This window comes from Euprymna scolopes, chromosome 2 (genome assembly GCF_053919585.1).
Source record: "Euprymna scolopes isolate OS-2025 chromosome 2, ASM5391958v1, whole genome shotgun sequence".
Lineage (NCBI taxonomy): Eukaryota > Metazoa > Mollusca > Cephalopoda > Sepiida > Sepiolidae > Euprymna > Euprymna scolopes.
The window spans coordinates 127,982,882-128,000,754 of NC_136483.1; the positions used below are offsets into that span (position 1 = coordinate 127,982,882).

The following is a 17,873-nucleotide window of genomic DNA, read 5'->3' on the forward strand; positions in this document are numbered from 1 at the left end:
CTTCAAATGGACTCTCAGCGAAAGCCAATTTCAATCTTTGCTCCACTGAGGCAAGGTCTCCCTTATCTTCATCGCGCATCTGCTGGTAAATAGTGAGGGCTTCCCCCTCTAAGTAGAGCGGCAGCAGGGTGACCACGCCTTCGATCTTTTGCAACCTTGTCACTATCTTTAATTTTTCCAGCCATTTAATTAGGTCACCCTCCCCAGTGAAAATTCTCAACATCTGAATTGAGAGTCTCCAGTCAGCCATGTTAACCTGCTTGACACGCCGAAATAACTTCCTAGGATTACAATCAGGATTCAGTTCTGGGGTTCGGGAAGGAATGAGTCACTCGCTCAACGACAGCACGTTTCTGCCCTCTTCTTTTCCAATCGACCACACCTGGTCTCTCGCCACCAATGTCACACCGCACAGTCTGAACGTCAGCAATACGAAATACTTTTCAAGAAAAGATGTTCACGACTCTTTTCTTTTTTCCGCCCTCCAGGGTATTTTTCCCAGCTTTTATATCCTCCTATCTAGTAAAAAAAAAGGAAGAGACAGGAAAAAAAATAGCTTCTCCCATCATGGTCTGCCTTCCCAAGATGCCCTTCATGTATATAAATGAGCTAACCATTCTTTCCTTCTTCTTTCCCAAAAAGCGATGCAGATAGGCCCGGTACGTTTTTTTTTTTTTTTTTTCTAACCATATACCCCACTATATCGTCTTTATTCCAAAAGAAAAGTAGATAAATCTTCTATGACATGCTGACTTGACACAAATGTCATTCAAAGTTTGTTGACTCTAAATAGTAAATTAATTTTATTTTTTATTAAAATTCTACTCGATAATATTCTATAATATTTAGTGTACACTAATATTTTTCACTGATAAGTATATTCATAAGATTTCCTGTTAATTTATTTGGAACTGCTATACTTCACTTGAATAAAATTAAGTACTAAATTTTGCTTTAATCAAAGTAATATTAAATCATATTCAAAACAAAAGAAATATTTCTACTTAATCACATATTTTTAAATTGAAAGTATATATTCAAATTTTTATCCTCTCATTTTCCTTTCTATTATTTTTTGTAGTTAGAACTCACTATAATCTAATTTGAGAAAAATGCTAGCACAAGAGACAATCGGAGGGAATAAATTCAATATTAAATATTACAAAGTTGGCTTTTTTTTAAGTAACATAAAGCAGTGTACAAAATTTTCACATTGATTCTAATGATTTTATATTTTTCCAGGATTACATTTCACTGCGTGGTGAAGTTTATATGCCTAATTTGACATTCAGCATAATGCAGTTGGATTTTAGTTGTATTATGAACAACAAACGTGAAACGAAATACATCACTATTTTAAATAATAGTCCAATGTCTTTGGACTTTAAATGGAAAATTATTGAGTTGGAGCAAAGTAAAATTTCAAACAAACTAGTGAGTCATTCTTCTAGAAGAAAGTCTGAAGAAAATGCGACTGCCCCAGAGAATGTGCAAGGAAAACGGCCACCATTGAACAGTCCGACTCCATTGGAGGAAGAGACAAATGGACTGATTAATAAAGTATGAATTTTTAAATCATGTTTTTGTTATTTTTAGTTGAAAATTATCAATTGAAGTTTTCCATTTAGTTTGATCCGTCGATTTAGCAAAAAAAAATTTTTTTTAAATCCAAAAACCAATTGTAAACTATTTACTATTTGGTCTGGTTTGACTGTGTTTTGGCATCTCAAGCCTTTTTGATGAATAATATTAATGTTATTTTTGAAAAAATATTTAAAAAAAGAATAAAACTTGCATTTCCAACTTTGTTAAAAATCAATTACATGATTTTTTTAATGGATCAAATTTAATGCAAATCTGTTATATCTGAATTTTCAAATAAGAAGGTATGCCATAGTATGACCTCCTCCTATAAATCTTTTAAAATACTCCGAAAACTGAAATTTAAGGAATATTTATTAATTAATGGCTAATAGCTATTGTTAAAATTTTACAAAAATCAGAGATATTGTTCTAAAATTCATAATTGGGTAATTATTTTAGGAGTTAATATTGTACATACACATATATAAATATACCTAACTGATATATATATATATATATATATATATATATATATATATATATATATATATATATATATATATATATATATCAGTCAGGTATGTTTATATATATATATATATATATATAATTTCTGTGGAAATATTCTTTATTTACTTATATTTCCTTTTTATATATACCAATCCTTATGAAGCTCAATGTAATTACAGAGCATATAATGAATAAATGACAAAAGTCTATATTCCAAATTTCATGATGTTGACCATTTTACAATTTATTCCTTCATTTCAGTTGACATTTACAATTTTTGACAGCATCTGTTTCATAGCATAAAATCATTCACTTACATAACAGTAATAAGAACTTAATTACGTATAGTTTTAAATTCAGATTAATAAATAATTTAATGCAACCGGAAATTGGAAATAATTTTTTTTTAAAACGTTTTGTATAAATTGAGTGGGTATGTAAACCTGTGGAGTAGATTATAATCATTGATGTTATTTGGGTAAATATAGATATATTAATTATAAATAATTAATTTACTAATTACTAAATAGAACATTACTGGCAAAAGATACCTAAATTAATGTAATTCGTTAATATGAATATGTGGGTTTTAGTGACTTTATTTCTAAGTTCAAAATGGCATAATGTAAGTAAACTATAAGGTATTTGCAGCTTCTCTCCCAATTTTTGGACATTTTGATCATGTACACACGCATTTTATTTCCTTTTGGTGGATTGATTGTTGTTATTCCGATTAGTTAAAGCAAAATATATTCACCAATTGATATAATAATTAAGTAAATGATTTTGTGCTATGAAACAGATACTGTCAAGAATTGTAAGTGTCAACTGAAATAAAGGAATAAATTGTAAGATGGTCAACATCATGAAATTTGGAATATAGACGTTTGTTATTTATTCATTACTAGCATGGGTGACCGGCGTTGCCCGGGTTTTGGAGGTGTATGTTGAGCAAAAAAGAAAAAAAGTAGTAGTAGGAAGGCAGGCTCGAATCCATACCGCGAAGGAGGAAAAGAACGGGGGAAAAAAGTGACATCTTTGCTGTTACGACCACCGCCAAACTGGAAGTGACGTAGTTTTAAATTAAATTAAGACTAGATAATCGAAAAGAGGGGATGACTTTCAAAAATTCGGCAAAAAAAGCAACCCCTCCCTGTTGAAAAGTGCCTAGTTGAAGGTGAAGAAATTCATGTTTTTGCCAATTTTTTGCTATTTGTTGTCTGAACGGTCAAGCTTCAAAACGATACTGATCTTGTAAAAATCCGTCGCCTCTGTCGAAAGTTTTAGGCAGAAATGCAAACATACATACATACATTTATATATTGGTAGCTCAAATTTTTGACCCAAACCGATTGCCTTATCTCTGAATAGCCTTTATGTAAAATTTCAAATGTTCAGACCAGAAATTGTCTGAGTAATTTGGTAGAGACCGAAGTGGTCAAACTTTTTTTTGCTTTGACCCCTATTATGACCCCTTAACATTTATTGTTTTGGGCTCAAATCAAGTTATTAAATTAGATTCATGTCCAAGGAACCTATATCTAAAATTTCAAGTGTTTATACCGAAACTTGGCGGAAGAGTTTGGTAGAGTCCTAAAAGGGTCAAATCGTTGAACTTTGACCCCTTACCAGCCGAAAACGGATTATAAAGATTTTCCCAAATCTCAATACCCTGTGTATCAAATTTCCAGTCCGTAGACTGAAAATTGACAGAGTTATTGCATAAAGAAATGTACACAGACAGACACACACAGACAGACAGACAGACACTTTCACTTTTATAGATATATAGATATAGATAGATTGGACGTAATACGTAGTAATGATTGAAAAAGTTTAAAAAAACAAAGACTTGTGTGTCATCACGAAAATCGAAACCAAAATGTTCAGCTCACGATTTATTTTTGCCTCGTCGTCAATGACCGGGCTATGAAGACATTTATAATGCAAGGCTAAAAATTAAAACATGAACCAATAGCTACTACGTTATGCATTTGTAATGCCGGCGTTCGACTTTCATCTTTCTTTTTTTTAATTTTCACACTTTTGCACCAATTTTTCCCAGGTAAAACCCAAATATAAAATTTCGCATGGATTCAAATACCTTATATATGAAGTTTCATGTCTGTAGACTAAAAACTCTAGGAGGAGTTTGGTAGGCAAAATTTGTTAAACAAAAATATATACCTATACATAAATATATATGGAAACAGTTTTGCGTTTACTATAAATATTTTGCGCAAATATTATGCAAGTATAAATTATGTAGAATATCTGAATTAATATAATTACACGTAATAGTTAACTAAAGATGATCATCCCATAAGAAAACCGAATAAACTAATAGTGAATTAATTAAAATGAATGTTTAAAAGAATATGCAAATTAGCTAGATCTTTTGCTAGTGAATGCAATTCCACTACCCATATATAAGAAAGTTGTATTTTTTTAAAAATAAATAGAGAACAGGGTTTTTAATATGAATATCAATACACACATGAAAAAAAAACGAATTTATAGGAGTATATATATATATATATATATATGAACAAAGAATTAATAAAACATGTTAAAAACACTTTAAGAAGAGTTAAAAACATATTTAATTTTCAAAAAGGAGACACAAATTAAGTGAATTGTTCTTAATCTGAGGAGTTTCAAAAGAAATACTTTCCTTCTCATCAAAGGGTAGGAATTAGCAAAATGCAGAATCAGATTTTGTTTGCAAAGTATATAATGAAACTGCAAGTGAGCCATAGAGCTTACTTGCTAAAAGTTAAAAAATAGTGAGGCAGAGGAAATGGGTGGAAAAAAAATTATTTCACGTGAATGGATGGTCGAGTGAAGAGTAGAAGATCCAAAGATGGTAAAATCCAAAAAAAGTTGGTAAAAGTCTGGTATCCAGAAGTAAAAATCCAAAGGCATCCTGTTACTGGAAGATATTTCGAGGTCATCCAAAAGACAGAGTTCTGTGAAATAATTCACAAATGGGTACAAGGAAAAAAGAGTGAGTTCAAAATATTATTATTAAAAGAAAGATAAATTGTGCAGAGAATGAAAAAATGAAGAGATTTCAAAACGTTACTGCCGAGGTCAAATTTGAAAAACACGAATAAAGAAACAGAAATTATGAGCGGTGATTGAGTTATTTTTAGAATAGAAAAAGCAATGTCGCAATGACCCAGACAAAATAACATTGAAGTGGTGCAAGAATTAAGGCAGAAAAAAGAGGTCAAATGAAACTAGACAAGTAATGATGTTAAAATGAAATTATCAGCAGGAGTCACGAGATTGAAACAAATCAATTGCGTCGAATGGGTAGTCATAAATTATAGATTGTTTCTAAGTTAGGGGCTGTTAGTTTAATGTGGAGACATCTTTATCTAATAGATTGGGTTGGGTATTTAAAGTTGTGATAAAAAAATTTAAAGGGGATAAAACAACAGCAATGGGGAAGGAATTGTCCGGCATCCACAGGCTCCACTATAAAGCAAAAAACTGAGAACTGCACAAAAATAAATATACATAAGCAAGTGTGCATGTAAATGCACATAGCAACATATAAGAAAACACACATACAAAAATATAAATCTATAGGTAGATGGATATATTTAATTGGAATGCTTAAGGATTATTTATTAATTTTATTTATTGCAAACCATTATCCTCAACTAAAAAGATGAGGAACAAAATAAATTAAAATTAGATGGATATAATAACATATATATATATATATATATATATATATATATATATATATATATATATATATATATATATATATATACCAGAGGAAAATATATTGATAAATATATATATATATATATATATATACCAGAGGAAAATATATTGATATATATATATATATATATATATATATATATATATATATATATATATATATATATATACTGGTTGGTGTATATAGATTTATTGATCAATTTGAAATAAGAGAATACACTACAGTATATATATAATACTGAAATTTTCATTTTTCTTTTAATAGTCTGATATTGATGTTGAGTCATCTGAAACAACTATTTCTGAATTTGAACTGGATGAGTTACCATCACATGAACTAGGTCAAGTAAGTTGCATATCCATTTTTCAAATTTTTTTTTTTTTTATTGGAAAACAATAATATTATTAGAATACTACTACTACTACTACTACTACTACTACTACTACTACTACTACTAATAATAATAATAATAATAATAATAATAATAATAATACTAATACTACTACTACTACTACTAATAATAATAATAATAATAAACAATATTGATGATGATCATCATCAAACACATTCTCATATCCGGATTAAAATGACATTGAATGAATTTGAATGGCAAATTCTTTATCCAACTCTATACTTCCCTTTTCATTAAGAGCTGACCAGTATCTATCATTAATCATTAGAGAATGTTAACATGCAAACAAATGCACTGATACTAAATATTACAATATTGCTTCTTTTATGCAAGGAATATTATCAGCATAAGTAGTAACAGATTAAATGTCTGTTTTTATTGTAGAACAATTATATCCATCTAAGTATAACCAATCTTAACAAGTCCATTGTATACAATTAATTTAACACAAAGTTAGTATTTAACCGATAGCTGGAAGTAATTTGTGGCTTCATATATTTCACATGAATATCTGACTTGTATGTTTGTGTAATGGGAGATGATATTACCGTGAATACATTAATATTTCATACATAAAATAAGGTCAGTTTTGTCCCTACATGGGTGCTCAATAGGTTCAATAAGAAAAGACAGACATATAGTGATTTCTGTCATATATTTGTCTATTTTGTTAGAAAACACATTTTTACTTTTGCTTTTATTTTTCTTTGATTTTAACATTTTTGCATTTTCAGAGTTAGAAGCAGTTGGAGAAGACTCATTATTTTTTAAGTCTTCTCCCTTCACTCAGGTTTATTGGGGAACAAATTTCACAACAAATATAATTCAGTATGCACCGGTTCGTTTTTTGTTTCATTGTTAAATTTTCTGCTACTTATGAAGCAAAATACTTCAGCTATAGCTAAAAAAGCACATTAATACAGATACTATACAAACACACTGCATATGGATTACACAAACCTTATTATTTGTCTATCCTCACACGGCTCATTTAGAATAATTATCTTCATAGCACTGTCAGTCTTTCATACTAACAACACAACTGTACTCCATTTATTTGTGATTTCTTTGCTGTGTGTAATCACATTTTCATAATATCTGCAATTAATGTTAGTGTTTACACTCATTCTTAGAATATTTTTATATAATGTACCTTTGTTATTCGTTCATAACATGTGTTACAGCAAAAAACAGTTCACAGTGGATTTCTTAAATAAAGTTTCTTCACTTGTGACTTTGTAGCAATTTATATCGTTACTGACAAAATTATTACATATTTAAGCTCCCACAAAACATAACGGTTCAATTTCTTCAGTTTTCTCCAAAGAATTATTAAATTAATATTTTGTCGAGATATTATTTAAATATTTTTTCTTTATTGTTTTTACACCAAAACAGGTGTTATGTTAACAGCCACTGTATATTGAGCAGAAATATAAGGTTAACACTGACGTCACTGTGTTCATAACTTGTTACTGCAAATCATTAGTTTTAAGTTGTTTACCATTAACAAAAATGTAGGATAATATGGAGCTCAGAGTTGAAAGCAGGAATTTCTTGTGTTCCTCAATTTCTAGATTCCTGCTATTTAAATAGAAGAAAACAAGTACAATTGTATTATTTAGTTGTATTATTTATATCATTTGGATTATCATTTTTATCTTAAGTGGCGTTCTTACAACATTTCAGCCGATGTAATCTCTGACTTTCTTTCTGTGTATTTTATCAAACTTGGCAATCTGCACAAAATTTCAAACAGAACCTCTTATTTAATCAACAGGAGTCGTATGCTCTCATTTCATCAGCAATGATTGGGTATATGTAACTTTTAACCTCCAGTGTCACTTGGAACTGAAATTTACTTAGTATTTTTATCTGTTATGCAATAGATTCTTGTAGACAATTCTAGTATGAATCTATTCTTGTTTGTAGATGTACAATATTATCACTGTAGGTCACTACTTATAACTATATATTACTACATGTGTGTGTGTGTGTGTGTGTGTGTTTTAATGGTAACCTTATCTATTATTTAGAATTAATGGTTCCCATATTGTATTACATTCTATACTAATTCTGCTTAGTAAGTAATCATCACCCAACATGTGTGCTGCTTCTTTGAGTTGTCTTACTCTCCACCATCCTTTTCTGTCTATAACTTTACTTTATCCGATGGTTTCTGTGGGGAAAATAGCTTACCGTCCAAACGTCCTCGTGTCTGTCTGTCCTGTGAGTCGCACGTGTCGAGAAAGAAAGAAAGAAAGCGTCCATCATGGCGGCCGTGACATCTTGTAGTGAATGAAGTCTTGCGGGATCATGTGTGCATGCCTCATAAAAACAGGTCACTTGTGGGTGGGAGAGGAAGGAGAAATTATTTGACGTTTGAGAAGCGGCAAAGTCAGTTGGAAGAATTTGTGTGAGCAGTGATTTTTGCCTGTTTATTGACTGCAGTTTCCCTTTTCCCTTGATATGCGGGTATAGCTAACCACATATGGTCGGCCCTGTCAGTAGGGCATTAGAATACACCGACTGCCCCCCTGCAGAGGGTAAAAGTCCCTCAACGGGGGTCCTGGATGTGACCTTAAACTATATCCAGTGGTGAGGCCCCAGCTTGTGGGCTTTGGGGAGTGTGGAGCCACCCTTTAATTACCATTGCTCCCAGGTCCACTCTGACCCGGAGTGGTAGTACCTGTTAGGGTTCCAACTATGGGTTAAATAGAAACCGACTTGAAAATAACAAATATATTCTATTAAAAATTTTTTCTTCAAAATCTTTGGATTCGGCATTAAATAACCCGAAAAGGGTTGATATGCCGTAAAACAAAACCAACCAACCAACTAACCACATATGGAGGGAAAAGGGAAACTACAAACATTAATTTTTCTTTAAGTGCCTTAACTGACCTAATATAAGAATAAGTGATTATGTTTTAAATATATTGTTATGCATGTGAGTGTTGGGGCATGGATGAAATGAGAGCAATATGTGCATGTAAATCAAGGAATCTTCTCTTTTTAGATGCACCTTCGAATTTTTGAGAATCTTTGTTCATCAGTCGTTTAGTCAGAAATAGAATTAGTTTATTACACTTGAATTTGAAATAGCATTTCTTTTATTTTTCATGCAGAAATATATTTTTTTAAACCTTAAATCGAAAAAAAAAAACTTAAAAATAACTTCAGAACTCAAGTCAATCAAACCAAAATGGTAGGCATATTTTCATGGCTTTTGTCAAATGTGACACAGAAATTTTTATAAAGCTTGACCCGCAGTTTTTCAAACATTTACATTAATTGTAAATTATTTTTCTCAATCATTGTATGTCATCAACTGCAAACTGTGCTAATTAATTCATTCCTTCTATTGTTATAGATTATTTTATTTTCAGATACAGGTATTATCACTGTATTATCACAATAATGTTATAGACAATCACTTGTAATAAAGAGAAATAATTTAAAAATAAAGTTAAGATTACCTATTTATTAACTTCAAGTATTTTAGTCTTTTTACTTTCATTAAAAGCAAAAGCAATTTTATAAAATTTAGTTTTAAACAACTTGTTGATATTTATTAAATTGAATTATTTAGTTTTGTATTTAAAAAACTAAATAATTTTTTCTTTTATGTCATATATGAAAATAAACAGTTAATTTTTAAGCATTACAATTGCAAAATAATTAAATAAAATCTTATCATTCCTTCATTATGGTACATTTGAAATAATCAAATGAATTCAATTTGGTTTCTGCTTGTATCATAGTTCTGTGACAATAATGCTGTCCATAATATCAGCCATTTATTTCTTTTTAATAGTCTTTTAACCTGTTTCCTATGAATGGAACCCTGAAACCAGGTGAAAGTGGTCAGGTGCAAGTAACATTTTTTGGCCATACTCAGATGAAAGCCCATATGGTTGCAGTGTGCGATGTTGAAGGTGGACCCAACTATCATATACCAATAAAAGGAAAAGCTTCACAACTAAGTTATGAATTTGATACAAAAGTCATAAACTATGGAAAACAGGTAAGAACTTCTGTATTTTCTCATTTTTCTCTCAAGTTGATGTCGTTTGGGCAAGGTACATCAATAATTTGGCATTCATTGGTCCTTTTGTTCACAACTACAATATCCGGTTTCCTGTGAGTTATCTCTCCGTCACACTGAATCATGAAATCCTAGAGAATCTTAACGTCCTCATTTTCCACTACCTCTTCTGGGTGATGTTGGTACCATTTGTCCGTTACTTGGATTCCAAACTTTTGTCACAAACTCTAGTGCAGATTTGTACAAACTTTGTCATGGCAACGTTCGCATTCTTGTATAGAGCATGCAAGAACGATGTGTGACACTGCTTCAAGAGATATACCACACAACCTGCACTTATCAGAACAGTCTTTCTCATAGATTTTTTTGCGACCCTGATTTATCGGAGAGGGACCTATGTTTTCAGTGGCTTCTGTGCTTCCGTGCATCCATGCATCCGTTAGTCCGTTACTATTGCCAGATAACCGTCCGTTAGTTTTTCCTGAAATTTTGCCACAAATTGTATTTCATTAAATAGATGTGCACAGTAAAAATTTTTTTTACAAAAATTCCCATTGCACCCCCCAGGGGCTCAGAAGAGGTTAAAAATACCCCAAAATGGCCAAAAATGACACATTTTGCCTCATAACTTTTGAGCCATCCATTAGATTTTTTTGAAACTTGATCAAAATGTGGAACCCATTGTTCTTAATATAAATCCAGTATGGGTGACCCTGGCAAAATTCTGCTTCACGTCTCCGGAGACTTTCAGTGTTAAAAATGCCTCTTTTTGTGGTTCTTTTTTCATATTTCTCAACAAAAACTTGATATATCTGACTATATAGTGTTTTTTTTATAGTGATCAACTCAAATATATATGTGTTAAGGCCTGAAACTATGGTTAAGTTTGTTTTTCTCCTTTTGGAGTTCTTTAAAATACATTTATCATTTGATAGTTGCTCTTTTGTTCCTAAACATCTTTTCCTCCTGCCTTTTTGTCCCACTGGTAGTGAACCATTTACTTCAAGATGTTCATATACTTTTGAACTGATTATCCCTGTCAGTTTCTTCCAAAGCAAGTTCAAGCAAGCAATTAGTCTATAATTTTCAACATCTGGTCCTTTAGCAGGATCTTTCATTATTAAAATGTTTAGATGTGTGCACTGTCATCGTGGTCGCTGAGGATACTTGGCATTTGTATCAGTTTTGGGTAGAAAGAGCTCTGAGTCTTGGAGGACAATCTTTCTAGAGCTTGTGTCTTAATCAAAATACTGGTTGGTTGCAAATATAAACACAATCCCCATAGTAAGGAAATACTGGTTTGGTGTACAGCGGGACTAACCAAGTTCTACAGTCAGGTGAAGCATTCTTTAGCCTTGATTGGCAGTCATCTAGAGACAGTGTCTCAATGAAAATATCAAAGAAGAAACCTCTACAAATACAACTCATTCTTATGATGAATACAAATACAAATGATTTGAATCTGAGGAGGACTGCACCTTTGTGTAGGAGTCCGAGCCCTCTAGGTCAGAAGTTCAAATGCCCAAATAAAAGAAAGTCAATTATTACACTGGTAGGAAATTAGCAAAGAGATTTGTTGGTGTGAAAAGAAAGTGAAACAAGGAAGAGTACAAGTTTGCAGTGGAATGTAAACTGAGAATGGAATTGGATGGTCATACAAGAAAAATTGGAAAGATGACACTGAGGTACTGGGAAGAAAGAGGTATGTTTGAAATGATGGAAAATAAGCTGATGAACTAGATAAGAGCAATACTTGGAAAAGGATGGCTTACACCAGTTAAAATAGAATCGATCAAAAGGAGGATAGTAAACAGTCAATCGTACAATGCATTAACCGGTGGCATTGACTATGCTGCAATCTTGCTCGAATCTGATTCTGTTAAAACACTTCCAGAAATGTCTCAAGTGTGGAAAGAGATAGAATAAGAAAGTAGAAATTACACTATGGGAATGATAGATAATGATATCATTCAAAAGGAAGGGAATAGCTTACTTAATAATAATAAGATTTCCAGTATGGAAATAACAGATGGTGAATTAAATTTGTTGGCTAGACTGAAATAATTAATGAGATGTAGTGAAAAAGGAAAGATTTTTAATTGTGTAATGATATAGGCAGAGTGGGGAAAAGAAACGAAAGAAAAAATAATAAATAAATAAATGAATAAATATCTACGAGTAGTGAACCCCCTCTTCCTACTTCTCCTAATCAAACGTAGACCCCTACCAACCCCCCTCCCTCACACTCAATAGTGCTAGCAACGAGAACTTTACCACCACCTTTAAAACCCTGCCTTTTTCTTCCCCTTCGTTCACCCCTCTCTCTCACTGTGTAAAACCCGATGTGACAGGAAGTAGTAGCAACGATAAAAAAGGAAGGAGGAGGAGGAGGAGGAGGAGAAAATTGGAAGTGGAAGAAACGAAAAATAAAAACCCGGTCTTTTTGAGTCAAGACCACCAGGGGAGCAGATAGAAAAATCCCTTGTGCAGTTATGCCAAAAAGCAATGGAGTGAACCAGTGACCAGACATGATGGACGAATCATCTGCGTACTGTCCCGAGGATAAAATGAAGGACTTTCTTTTGCTGCCTAACTCAAACCCTCATGAAAAGAAACTTTATTAAGTTCAACCACCAGAAAAATAAATCAGCATGGAAATGATACCCATGTGGAACGATGTCAAATGACGCACATCGCATACAAGTTTTGGGTTGATGAGATAATGTTGACCAATTGGAAAAAGACCACAGAAGGCAATATATCTGCGTTCACAGACTTTTAAAAAGCAAGAAAGAAAGCAGCTACACTGGCTATGCGATATATTTTATTGACAGTTAAGTACCCCATTTCTAATACCCCATTTCTAATACCCCATTTCTAATACCCCAAACCCAATCTCCACCTCTATCCATGTTTATTTTTTTTCTCCAGACTGTTATTCCAGAACGACATTCATGTCAATTTTTTTTACTTTATTCTTTTTTTTTTGTTTGATTTCATTATTTTCGTTATTGCATGTTTTCTCATTTGCTCGACCTCATCCTGACCCATTAAGGTGTTACATTAAATTTCAATCATATGTTTAATAAAGCCCTTATGATATTTTATCCACGTGTTGTCATTTTTTTCTTTGCGTTTGAGTTGTTCAAGGTTAAATGAGTCATTCATGAATCTTAGACAATGTGTCATTCCAGGATGCAATTCTGCACCCGACACACTGTAAATCTTTTTCTTTTATTCTGTGTTATGAGAATGTAGGGTGAAGCACCATTTTAGAGTCGAAGATTCTAACCAGGGATGATCACCCTAACTTAGCTTCTCCCAGCCCATAATAATTGCAAGAATGTTGACCACACAAAGTTAAGAAATGTAAGAAATAAAGTGAACAGGGAAATGAATAAGGTGTCACTGTAGAGCATAACAGATGTCAGAGACATTTTGCAGGCAAGAGCTGTATTGGTTGGTGAGATGGTAGGGGCAAAAGAACCAAAAATGAAACAATAAAAAAACACAAAAGAAGGAAAATAGAAGGTAACCTGAAGAGATTAAGGGAAGATCTAGGTTGACTTAAGGCATGGTTCAAAGGACTGGAAAAAATGCAAACAAGGAGAAAAAGAAGAACTAGATAGACAATACAAACTGAAATCTAAGGGTTTAATACCACTATGGAAGAGATAAAGCAGCAGATTATGGCAAAAGTTTCCAAGATTAGGAGGTATAATAACAGAATTCAGCAGTTTAACGACAAGTTATTCAAAACAAACCAGTCTAGGTTTTTTTTTAGAAATCTGGAAGGAGGTGAAACCAAAACAGTGATTCCTAACCCTCAAGAGACTACGAAGTTTTGCTCAAGTACATGGTCAAGATTGATACTGACTGGATTGCTAGAGTAAGTGAAAGACTGGAAAGGCACAAACAAGAGGATATCCACATTTGTGTTGAAGATATGAAAAAAACAAATGAAGTTCATACCTAAGTCGAAAGGACCTGGACCTGATGGAATTCATGGGTACTGGTTGCGATCTTTCACAGGAATTCATGAGTGGCTTACTGTTTCTCTGGATAGTTGTGTCAGATTGTGCCAGATACCAGAATGGCTTTCAGTTAGAAGGGGGATCATCATCATCATCATCATCATCATCATCATCATCATCATCATCATCATCACTTACTAGGAGTTTTTCTACAGGTCATCATCAGAGATTGCTTACTGACAACAATCTGTGGTGTTCCCTGAAGTCTGGGTGACAACAAGTCTCCCCAAATATCCAGTACTCTCCGCCTCTTTCAATAACCTTTGCAAATAAATTTGTGTTATTGTAACAGCCATTTACCATTGATTTGTCACTGGGAAGGACTATTGGCCTTCATTGGAATTTGAGTGGCAATAAGCCTCCCTAAGGCCCCAATCCTCTTTGCACTCATCCAGTGGAGGTCTGGTTAGTTTTTTCTCTCCTTGGTCTTTCTATCCTCTTTAATCCTTCACTACTATTGTGTGTGATGCCAGTTTACATTGACACAACAATTATTTTTTGGTGAGAGGAGATTAACTTTCAATTTTCCAGTTTCATTTATCTTGGATTCATGTTTTTTCTATCCTTTTGTTTTACTTCTGTTGCAGTTTTTATATGGCCAGTTATTGTTCATAGCTCATGTGTATTAGTCATTAAGCATTCAAGTGTTTTCTTTAATATTTCAGTCGTTTTCATTATTGTTATCTGTTGTATCTTCTCAGCCATTCCCTTGTTTCCAATCTTTCCCATTGCTTTTTCCAAATTTCTAGGAGTGTTCCTAGTCCTACTATTATTGGTGTTATCGTGACTTTTTTCATCTTCTATATTCTTTTCAGCTCTCTGGCCAGCTCCATGTATTGTCTGGGTCTTCAAGATGCAGTTGTTTGCACATTCACTTATCATGCGGACTATCATTTTGTCTCTTTTCCCATAGAGTCTGCATTTGATGTTTTCTTGTGTCTTGTCGATTTTTGCTTTGATATGGTTGGTTGTAATTGCATTATCTTATGCAGCTGTTATTAATGATTCAGTTTCTCTGTTTAGGTGTCTTTTTCACAGCCATGTCCAAGTGTTTTTATGAGTCTCATCTCTTCTCATCCTAATGAAACATCTGTGTAGTTGTTTTCCTTCCCATTTTTCTTTTTTTTTGTCTAATCCTTTGTCTCTTTGTTCTCCATCATGTTCATTTTTAGAGTGTCTCTTGCTACAATGATTATCCTTTCTGTGTTAAATATTTTTCTAATTCTTTTTGTGTCATTCACACAGTCTTCTGTACAAACCAGTTTTCTTCCTTCATCTTTCCTTTTTTCATAGAGTTGGTCAGCATCATTCTTTGGGTGTAATGCATTGTGCATGGTCTTTTGGTTGAGATGCCTCAGTTCTTTTTTGGTTCAACCTCATTACTAGTGATACTGCCCATATGTTTATACCTTTTATTAAATTCCAACTATACAATTTCGTTCACAGGAGTTTTCTTGTTCTGAGGTATTCCTTTCCAATTTTCGCTTTCATTTCTGTTACTCTGATGGTGTCTGCTTTCAGAACTCTCAAATCTTTGTAGTTGTCATGTTTGCCAAGTGTCCTCGTGTCCTGTTAGTTTGGTAGTTCAATACCTCCCATTGTCTCCAGTTCTATTCTTCTCATAATCAGCAGTGTGCACTTTTCCATATTATTATTATTATTGATGCTCTAAATAGGATTACATAAAATTATATACGTGCATGTTTTACAAAAACACTATAATAATTAGATATATGTTTCTTTAAAAGTAATAAAATTCAATGTTTTTTTGTTTGACTTCTATATGTGATGTTTTGAGGGGTGCTGAATGCATTTTTTGGAATTTCCGAAAACATAAAATAAAATATTCCAGATCGTCTTAGAAATGATTGTATGCTAAATATTTGTTGCATTCTTGAAACTGATATAAATAATGTGCTTTTTATTTATCTCAACCTACTCTGTTTCTCTCTCTCTTTTTCTCTTTATATATATATATATATATATATATATATATATATATATATATATATATATATATATATATATACTAGCAAGGAGAACTGACGTTGTCCGGGATTGAATGAGGATTAACAAATGTTCCACCCTCCCATAGTTTAAATTGGAAAATTCATTTCGAATATGCCTTTGTCTTATCAAAAAACAACTGTTGATTTTATGAAATTATTTTCATATAATCACTTGAGTGCAAAAGTTGTACAAAAGTTAAATGTCATAGTTCAAATGTGCTCTACAAAGAAACATTCCGTCTTATAAAAGAATCTACAGTTGCAACTTTTTGTATATGGTATGCTAAAGCTTCTCAACTGCACATGTGATATTAAGTTGTATAAAAGTGTTAACTTTGGTCAAAATAGAACTTCCTTCGTCAATTGGAATTTTTCGGTATTTGATACTTAGCAGACACATTTCGATACAAAACCTACATAAGAACACTCCCAGACATATTAAGTGCATTTGTGTGAAATTTCAAATAAATAATAATAATTATAAGTAATAAATATAGTGTTAGTGTAAGATTTTAATGCTTAGGGAATATGGTAGGATTTCTTTTGTACCTACCCCAAATCGTATCACTTAAATAAATAACCCTCACATTACACACTCTGTTACCTATAATACATACTCCATAATTCATAATAAGTTCAGTAGTTTAGAAATTCTCCCAAGCACATTCATATTATTGGTGCTCACAGTGGCGCACCAATCTTTTTAAAAATGTATCACTTAATATAATTAAAATTTGATGTAGAACAATTTTTTTCTTTAAATTTTTTTTATATCTAACTTATTTTAAAAGTCTTAAATTTTTTGGAGTGGTGGGGAGAGAGGAGGGTGCAAGTCCAAAACAGGTGGCACACTCAATAAATGGTAAATTATGTAATAAAATAATGTGCACAAGTTACTTATCATGTTGCCAAAAATATACATTTCTAATTTCATAATTCATAGAAATCTTAAGAAGTTAAAAAATATATGCAGCCTCTAAATGTTTACATTTATAAAAAATATAATGTTAATTACCTTATTTCCTAGAACATATATTCAAAAATTCATAATGGTCTGTTCATTAGTTAAGGAAATTAAATTTTTTGGGAGGAAGTGGGTGTGGGTTTGGCTCAGTCTACTCTGTAAATGGTAAAGTTTAGAAATCAAAAATAATAATTTGCTCATATTACTACCGAGTTACCAAGAATATATATTCTCAAATTTATAATAATCGGTTCATAAAGAAACAAAGAAATTTTTTTTTTGTAGGTAAAGCCATAGCTTCTGGAGGGGCTTCTCGATGCCATATTAATATGGCATTGAGAAGCTCCTCCAGAAGTTACTGCATGGTCCAGAATCCATTCACCAAATGGCAATACAGCAGCCCCAGTACTTTGCACCTGCTGATAGGACGGTCTCTCTGACTATCAAGCAGATAATGTAAACCTAGTTAAAACGTTTACCTTCTTATTAGTGACATGGCTACAAGGATAGACATAAAAATAGAAAATTTCTGACATCTCAGGCGACTTCTCATGCAAAAACACTGCTAAC

At 32.3% G+C, this 17,873-nt stretch overlaps 1 protein-coding gene across 4 annotated transcripts in view; it reads left to right on the forward strand.

Annotated features, from left to right (window-relative positions):
• The window catches only part of LOC145295994 (hydrocephalus-inducing protein-like), an 865,028-nt gene that overhangs the window by 325,146 nt on the left and 522,009 nt on the right, over positions 1–17,873 (forward strand). For all 4 annotated transcript variants that reach the window (XM_080141978.1, XM_080141990.1, XM_080142009.1 and 1 more), the window contains exons 23-25: positions 1,243–1,560; positions 6,101–6,181; positions 10,066–10,275. In XM_080141978.1, coding sequence (XP_079998104.1) covers positions 1,243–1,560; positions 6,101–6,181; positions 10,066–10,275 — 609 coding nt within the window. The remainder of the gene's footprint in view (positions 1–1,242; positions 1,561–6,100; positions 6,182–10,065; positions 10,276–17,873) is intronic.